General features: G+C 47.5%; 1 protein-coding gene across 2 annotated transcripts in view; it reads left to right on the plus strand.

Moving 5' to 3' along the window:
- The window catches only part of PAFAH2 (platelet activating factor acetylhydrolase 2), a 31,313-nt gene extending 25,159 nt beyond the window's left edge, over positions 1 to 6,154 (plus strand). For both annotated transcript variants that reach the window (XM_073903136.1, XM_025856858.2), the window contains exon 11: positions 4,221 to 6,154. In XM_073903136.1, coding sequence (XP_073759237.1) covers positions 4,221 to 4,315 — 95 coding nt within the window. In that variant the 3' untranslated portion in view covers positions 4,316 to 6,154. The remainder of the gene's footprint in view (positions 1 to 4,220) is intronic.
- The last annotated feature ends 2,912 nt before the right edge of the window (positions 6,155 to 9,066 follow it).

Raw genomic sequence — 9,066 nt, forward strand, 5'->3', positions numbered from 1 at the left:
ACAGCGAGAGAGGGAACACAAGCGGGGGGGGGTGGGAGAGGGAGAAGCAGGCTTCCCACGGAGCAGGGAGCCCGATGCGGGGCTGATCTCAGGACCCTGGGACCATGACCTGAGTGGAAGGCAGACGCTTAACGACTGAGCCACCCAGGCGCCCTCCTCAGTTTGCTTTTAAAACACAATTTGTTCTGTTATGAATGTATTGACTTTTTTTAACCTAAATTTGCATATCTACATGCCTGTTCATTTCATCTTGCTCCTGTGAGTCATTATGCCAGCCTGGATGTAGAGACTGCAGGGTTAATAGAGACTTTAGGGCATCACCCTATCACCTTGTAGGAGAGGAATGGATCCATGACTCTAGACTTCAGTGGGGACTGACTACATGTCCTCGGCCCACTTTCCCTGGTAACTGTTAGCATCATGTCATTAGGTAAAGAGCCAAAGATGACAGGGCAGCCCCCCAATGGCATGATTGGGCTGCAGTTAGGAGCAATGTGTGTTGAGCTAAAATGCTCATTACTGGAGACCAGCAGAAGGGGGGGATGGGAAGGAGGAGAGTCTTAGACTGTAGGGAGGTTATCGAGAACTTGCTTTATGCCAGGCCTTCCCCTAAGTACTTTAGATTCACCATTATATGTAATCCTGAAGACCACCCTCTCCAGTAGGTACTTTTATTATTAACTCCATTTTATAGATGAAGATATGAAGCTTAGGAAATTTAAGTAATTTGTCCAAGGTTATCTGGTTACTAAGTGGCAAGGCCAGAATGCAGCCTAAATTGTCTGATTCCAAAGCCCACATACTTAGCTGATACACTGTCCTGCCAGCGACTCTAATGACCAAGGCATGGACTCAGTCTTGAGGAGACACAGAGAGCAGGCACCTAGCTGACAGAAGGGATGGGACAGTCAGGAGAGGAGGCTCCCTGGACAAAGTGTTGCTTGTCTTTAACAGATGAGTCTGGTTCACCAGGGAAGGGGCAGGGCTCTTCTAAAGAGAAGGCACCAAGGCTTGTGTGGTCAGTTTGGAGAAACTGTGTTTAGTGTATCTGGCGCTCAGGATAGTGAACTGGTAGAACATAACGGCAGAGAAGTGGGCAGAAGCCAGATGTAGAAGACACGTATTTGCTGAAATGAGTGTGGATTTTAGTCCCCTGGCAAGGATTAGACGTGTGTGTGCGGTCTGGCTGCATCATGAAGGACGAGCGATGGGCCTGTCTGAGAGGCTGAGGGCCCCACTCGAAGGCTGTGGTGTAACCAGGCAAGAAGAGATGAGACAGAGTCTGAAAAGGCAAAGACTCTCCGCTTGGGGCAATTAGCTTTGCAAGGGGAGGAAAGCATTTTGGTGGCCACATGTCACATGGGAAACCGAAATGGGTCGCAGTGCAGTATACCTCTCCCTGCTCCTATAAATACCTCTGGGAGCATGTCTGCCACTGACCCCGGCATACGCTTTCTCTTGGTGCTTCTGTCCTGTGAGCTCTAGGCAGCTTCTGTCTCCCTTTTCCGCTCTCCCTTCTCCTTTCTCTGCAGACCTCTGACACCCTCCCCTCCTCTCTCTCCGCTGATGAACTTCGCCTCCCACCTCACTGAGAAAATGAAAGTAGTCAGTACTTCCTTGAAATCCCGGCGCCTTATCTGCCCACCTTTGTGCGCTCAGCTCCTCGTCTGGTTACTAGCTCCCAGTCAGTTGTCTAACTAAGGCCGAGCCCTCCACCCGCACACAGCTTCCCTACTCTTCCGTGGGCTCAAGGTGATTGTGCCAGCAGGGTTTTCCTCTTATCTTCGATCATCAATTTGCCCCTCTCAACTTGGTTCACTTCACCCTGAAATTTCTCTCTCTTTTTTTTAAGATTTTATTTGTTTATTTGAGAGAGAGAGTGACCCAGAGCGAGAGAGGCAGCACAAGCAGGGGGAGGGGCAGAGGGAGAGAGAAGCAGGCCCCCCGCTGAGCAGGGAGCCCGATGCGGGGCTCTATCCCAGGACCCTGAGATCATGACCTGAGCTGAAGGCAGACGCTTAACTGACTGAGCCGCCCAGGCACCCCTCACCCTGAAATTTCTCTTAAAAGATACCTCCCTTGACCCCACTTTCCCTTCCAGGTTACCACTCCGTTTCCCTATTCCTCCTAACAGCAAAACTCCTCAAAAGAACGTCCGTCTTTACTCTCTCTGGTTCTTCTCTTCGCATTCTCTCTTACACCCACTCCAGTCAGGTGTTTGCATCCCAGTTCCCTGTGAGAACTGCTTTTGTCAGTATGACCGGTGACTCTCACAGCCCTCAGTCTGGTGGTGCGTTCTCATTCCTCATCTGCTGGGGTGCTCAGCAGCTTCTGACAGAACTGGTGACGCCCTCCTCCATGAAGCCCCGTGTTCGCTGCCAGGACACCCCGCTGTGGGTTTTCTCCTGTCTGGATGTCTGCTCCTCCTCGGTCTACTTTACTGCTTCTGGGGCTCAGGGCTTAGACCTTGTCTCTGTCCGCATCCCCTGACGTCATCCATCCAGTCTCCTGGCTTAAAGTCTCAGGCTGACAGTGCCCCACCTTATGTCTCCAGTTCGATCTCTCCCATGAACATCACAATTGTATAACCCGCCACTCAATGATTCTCCGTCCAGTAGACATCTCCAACAAAACCCGACTTCGATTTGCTCAAGCTGACATCTTCCTTCTTGCCTCTGTTCCCCTTTCCAATCCCTTCAAAATCCTCTTGGCTCTACCCTCCGACTACATATGGAACCTCGTCACTTGTCCTCACCCCCACGACTTCTACCCTGTCCACGTGATCTGTCCCTGCCCTTGCCTCCCCACAAGGTCTTTTCTTAATCGAGCGGCCAGAGTGATCCCGATAGAAACTAAGTCCAATCTCTCACGCCCCTGTTCCGAATCCTCCAGTGGCTCCCCATTTCTCTGAGAGTCAAAGCCAACGCCCAGTGTCCCACTGGCCCCATAGGATGCAGCCCTCTGTTTTTTCCCATGGTATTTAGCACCTTTTCCCATCCTATATAATTTATTGTGTTTATTGTTATCTCTGCCTATTAGATTATGAGCTCTATGAGGATAAGGGTTTCTATTTGTGTTGTGGCTGTATTTTTAGCACCAAGAACATATTGGCTCATCATGGGTGTGCTCAATAGTTTTTGAATTAATGAATATGTAACACTTGTTGAGGACCTCTTCCATGCCAGGTTCTCGGCGGGGCACTGGGGATCCAAAGATGGAGAGTGGTCCCTGCTTTCTGTCCCAGCTTTTGTTTGTTTTGAACAAAAGTACCTCTTGCCTGTTTAGCTGTGCCCTGCTCCCTCAGCCGGAGGCCTTTGCCGCTTTTTGACCGCTCTTGCTATGTTAGACCCATCTGCCTGTGACCCCAGGGCCCTCTCTTAAATCCTATCCAGTGTTAGGCTGCCTCATGATGTTGCCATCCTGTTCTCTCCCGCCCTTCGCTGAGGTGGCCCTGAATGTGCTTCCACTGGCTAAGGTGCAAAAGATCTCTTCCTTCCTGCTCAACAGCTTCCCTGAGCTTAGATGTAGGCTTTCCATTTTCTCACTCTTTCTGACCCAGGTTTGAATTCTGTCTCTACCACTTCTCCACTGGAATGACCTTGGGTGAATTGGGTAGCTTTTCGGAGCCTCAGTTTCCTCAGCTGTAAAATAGGGCTAATACAGGACTTAACACATAGGGATATTGTGAAAATTAAATGAAACAGTGCATGTTTGGCACAGTCTCTAGGATGAATTACTCTTCAGTAAATGCTGCCTTCTGTTATTATTACCCTTATTGAGTTGTTATGGGGTAAGCAAGTCATTTATGAAGCCCATTTATAAAAGCACTCAGTGAGGGCACCTGGGTGGCTCAGTTGGTTAAGCGACTGCCTTCGGCTCAGGTCATGATCCTGGAGTCCCCGGATCGAGTCCCGCATCGGGCTCCCTGCTCAGTGGGGAGTCTGTTCTCCCTCTGACCCTCCCCGCTCTCATGCTCTCTCTCTCATTCTCTCTCTCAAATAAATAAATAAATAAAATCTTTAAAAATAAAATAAAATAAAAAAATAAAAGCACTCAGTGAATAGTAGTTACCACACTGCTGTCACCATCACAACCATCTAACCAGTCCTTTTAGTACCCCTGGTGCTCCTCTCCAGGGTGACCCACGAAATCCACAGTAGCTATTCTTTGATCTTACCTTACAAAGATTTCCCTAATCTTCCTGTTTTTTCCCCACTCAGAACTGAAGGAAGACTATGACCAGTGGAACAGCCTCATTGAAGGCATCGGACCATCGCTCACCCCAGGGGCCCCACACCATCTGTCCAGCCTGTAGGCACAGTTGGTCATTTGTGAAAAGTCACTGAGCTAAGTTCCCATTTGGGGCCTGCCCAGGGACACCTGTAGCCTATCAAGAAGTGGTTGGTGTGATCCTTCTTCACAGATTGAGAGGATATAATCACGCTGCTGATTGGATAACTGGGTACTTTGGTCTTGGACTTGTTGATCTTAAACTCACACTGGGACTTGGATCACTTGCTCATTGGCAAACTGACTTTCTGGGAACGGAACCCTGATGGTGTGGGGAACAAGCAGTGGGGTAGAGTTCGGGGGCAGGGGGTTGCTTCAAGCTCCAAGCTGAACAATATTAACCCAGCAGCCTGCTCCCACTCCTTGGGCCATTGTGGCTTCTGTCGTGCAAGAAATAAAGCCAAAGGATGGAGTAAAATTCCCACCTTCAGGACCTCTAGCCCAGCTTAGCCCTATCTCTTCATACCTCTCAGCCTTCTCCCTCCCCAGGGCCACTTGGTAGGTTCTGAGCACATCAGGTAACTTTCTAGGATATGGACCACCATCAAATTTTCTGTTTATTTTCTTATTACATGAAACATGGTTAGGACTCAGACTTGTGAGCCCATGGAGGAGGGCAGAAGCATTGTCCTCACAGCATAGGTGGAGAAGCTGAGGTCCAGAGTGGTATCACGGAAGCTCTGGATGTCATGGAGGTTTGCCAAAAATGTACCTTGACAAGAATCAACACAAGTTGGTAGAGATAGAGAAGGTAGACTAACACCATTAAATGGCCATTTGAACAGGCCGTTGCAATAGGAGGGAGGCAGTTTGGTTGGTTAGAATTTAGGCGGCCACCCCTGGAGATGTCTAGGAACACTTCGGTCTTGCCTCTTACCTCAGATATCATGAGTCTCCAACTTGCTCAGAATCAGGGTGCTGTAATTGTTTTCTGGCTCTGAGGCCCTAGCCTCAAATGTATATCAAGATATAGACTGAATTTCCATTCTGTTCCATTTATAATATGAATGATATTAATACTCATGTTTGCCTAATGATATGTTGGAATATTTTCTTTATTTAATCTGCATTAGAGCAAGATGGCGAGCCATCTGGAAGTAACTTTTCCTTCTGTCTTTCTTTGTTCGCTTACCACTTATGCCCATGTGGAAAAAAAAACTTTAAAAGGAAAGGAAATCTTCTTGGAAATCTAACTCAAGATTGCTGTCTGGGAACATCAACCTGAAACACTCCTCTCCACTCCTCTAGACTTCATACCTCAGCCCAGGTAGGGGACCCCAAGACAAAGCAGGAGCAAAAGGGAAATGCATCTCTACACAGTAGATCCAAGGCCAGTGCCACCAAAGCAGGCTGGGACCATGTCTCCCATCTCAACAGCTGTTCTTTCTAAGACATGAAATATCAGATCCATTGAGACTGTGGACCTTGGGAGGATCTTAAGAATTCCGGTGAGATGGAGTGTAGGGAGAATATCATTCATTAAAGCACTGGGCTCTACAATTCTGTATCCTGGTTTTGAGTCCCAGCTCTACCACTACTAACTGCGTAGATTTGAGCAAATTGTGTTCTTTTTCCATTCTCAGTTCCTGAATTTCTAAAACGGGGATCTGCATCATGAATCGTTAAGAGGATTAAGCATAAGGATGTGTGACCCATGGATTATTTAAAAGTATGATTCCTACTTTCTCATTATGTGAGATTTTATCTTACAGCTTTTGTTTTCTGGCTTTATTGCTTTGTGGTCAAAGAAAATAACCCCCATGGGCTTCATCCTTCAAGATTTGTTGAAACTTGCTTTTTGGCCCAATGTAAGGTCAGTTTTGTAAATATTCCTGATATGATTTAAAAGACTGTATATTTTGAAGTTTTGGGCTTGCCATGTTACTCAGCAGCACATTATGGACTTCCTTCTATGAGCGTGCATACAGGTATTTAATAGAGCCTTCAAACTCCTATACGGGGACCAGAGCCCCTCCGCACTTGCAGAACCAGTAGATGCCACTTCTTGTGCCTGGGGCTGGTTCTGCAGATGCTGGGGGCTAGTTCTGGCAGCATTAGCACATGAGACCCAGCAAATATGTCCAATGTCTACGCAGGTATGTTTTGTAAAGAAGGTACTCCAAACCTGGATCCATCTCCTCCTTTCAGTTTATGATCTGGTAATGACTCATTTTTCTGGCAACACTGGAGTAGGTGAATCTTTATATAATTGAAAATTATCCTTTAAGCCACAGAATATAATATAATATTGACTATTTTGAATGGCAATCTACCAAAAAGATAATGCACCCATTTTCTTAATGTGAGCTGACGTCTAACTTTTTAGGATGTCTCTGTTAAGATAAACTAGATTATGTGGTAGTTAACAAGCAGCCCCCAAAAGTAACAAGAGTGTTTCTTGCCCATGTCCTTGTTCTCTCTTGGTTGGGGAAGCTCTGCCTGGTGTCATCTTTATGCTCACTTGGGGACCCAGGCCAGCAGAGCTGCCGCTGCTGAAACCGTTCATTGCCAGTCGCCAAGATGGAACACTCATTAGCTCTTGAAGCTTCTTCCCAGAAGTGCCACCCACTCACTGTTTCCATTCACATTTCATTAGCCACAGCAAGTCATCTGGCCTTACAGACATATCTGCGGGCAGGTCTGAGGTCTGAGTGGCGCTGCCCTCTGGTCTGGAAAGGCATGGAGAGCTGTTTGCACTGACCCTCTGTGGCCCCAGTGACTGTCCTCTGAGCTCTCTTGATTGCTTTTCAGAGCTTGTGCTGTCTCCCTTGCAGTCGGGCTGCCAGCCATCACCCTTCATTGCCTTAAATGTGCCAGCCCCTGGTGGCCCTCCCTGTTCACTTCAAGTTTGTGACTTCTGATCAGCCACCTTATTTACAACTGTCTGAAGTAAAACTAGGTAGTCGGAGAGGGCTTTAGAGACTCTCCTAGAGTTAAAATGCACTGTCTTTAGCACTGGGACTTTATAATCCTTCCTTTGACTGCTCAGAAGGGATCTCACAAGACCTTTGGTCCTGTGTCCTGGTTTTTTGTTCACTTCCAGGGGATCGAAAGACACCAGCTAAATGGGCTTTTAGAGAAGTAAGGTAATTGTGCATATTATTTGGCATTTGCTGGTAAATTACCTTCTAGTGAATCCTTTCCAAAAGCAAAGAAGAGGTCTTGGGTTTCTTTTGCATCTTGTTCCCCATCCCATTCTAGGACTACCCATGGAAGCCTCCTGGTGGTACGTGTTAAACCTTCTGTGCATGGGATGGTGCAGGAGGAGGGAAGATTAATAAACACAGCCTGGAATGAGATTCCTCATCCCTCCCCCTTCCTGGACTTGTCAGGCTGAGGCCGATCGGATTCTCGCTGTGCCCCCGACACTGTCCCCAGGCGCCTTTCTCTTGTACGTCCTGACATAGCTGCTTCCTTGCCCATCCTCAGGAGGACTACGAGGCTCTTAAAATGTCAGTCGATGGACTCCCAACTCCATGTCTGGGCCTTGTGGGGACCTACATCTGCTCCCCTTTTCTTCTGGGGCACCACTTACCCCTGGGCCTGCAGAGTGACAGAGGGACAGGAGAGGTCACACTCTGTACTCAGGACCCATCCTCATTAGGAAGCTTACTTTCTGTGCCACTGTCACAACCACATGCAGATGCCAAGTGTCCCCATCCGTTGCCGCATGGCAAAGGAATGGAGATGATGATGCTCGTAGCCTGTTTTTATTGGGCCCTTTCTGGGAGTCAAGGACTACGCTCAGGGCTTCACACACATCATCTCGCTTGCTTCTCACAGGAACCACCCTGAGCTCGGGTGCTTTTGGCCTCATTTTTACGTATAAGGAAACAGGGCCTTAGAGAAGTGACTTGATCAAGAGGTCACAGCAAGAATTTGGCAAAGCTGGCATTTTGGCATCAAAATCCAAGCTAATCACTGAGCCATACTGTGGAATACACATGCTTGGTTTTGCACCTTCCTCTGTCTCTTTAAACTCTCAAGATATGAAGAATGTAATTTCATGAGAAATTGAATCAAAAATACCAAACTCCATGGGGTGCCTGGCTGGTTCAGTCAGGGGAGTAGGTGACTCTTGATCCCGGGGTTGTAAGTTCAAGCCCCACATTGGGTATAGAGCTCACTTAAGAATAAAATCCTTAAAAAAAAAAAAAAATAGCCAAACTCCAAAAACGTCTAATTGCAGCAGTTTCTATATGACTTGTATTTAGACTCAGTGACACCCTCAGCATTATTGAGAGATGGGTTGGGGAGGGAAGTGCCCCTCACCAAGGACTGTGGGTGCTCGGTTGGTTTGATACATGAGACAAGTAGCTCAGGTTGAGAAGATGGTCTTCGAAATCAGATACCTCTACCACTATTAGCCCTGTGACTTCATGCTGTTCATGAACTTTGGTTTCCTCATTTGCAAAATAAGAATTCTAATAGTATTTACCTCTTCGAGTTGTAATAATTAGATGAAGTAATGCGTATAAAGTGCTTTGCACAATCTGTACTAAGGACTTAATCAACACTAGCTGTGACCTGCACTGTATTCTTTGGTCCTCCTTACACGCCTGTACGGTCAGGTATCACTTTCCCTTCCCTGAGTGGACCCCGGTGGTCCTGGCCTAAACTCCTATTGCAGCTTGTCTGGTTTCCTGGGTATTTCCCTCACAAGAAGCCTGCTCCCTGCCACCCAACTGCTCTCATTGTGCGAGGGTGGAGCTAGATGAAAAGACAGTTTTTCTCTCTCTCGGCTCTGATTTCCCTGCTCCTCACAGCAAAACTCAA

Source organism: Callorhinus ursinus, unplaced genomic scaffold (assembly GCF_003265705.2).
Source record: "Callorhinus ursinus isolate GAN/ISIS: 27379988/994484 unplaced genomic scaffold, GSC_fseal_2.0 scaffold18, whole genome shotgun sequence".
In the NCBI taxonomy this organism is placed as follows: domain Eukaryota; kingdom Metazoa; phylum Chordata; class Mammalia; order Carnivora; family Otariidae; genus Callorhinus; species Callorhinus ursinus.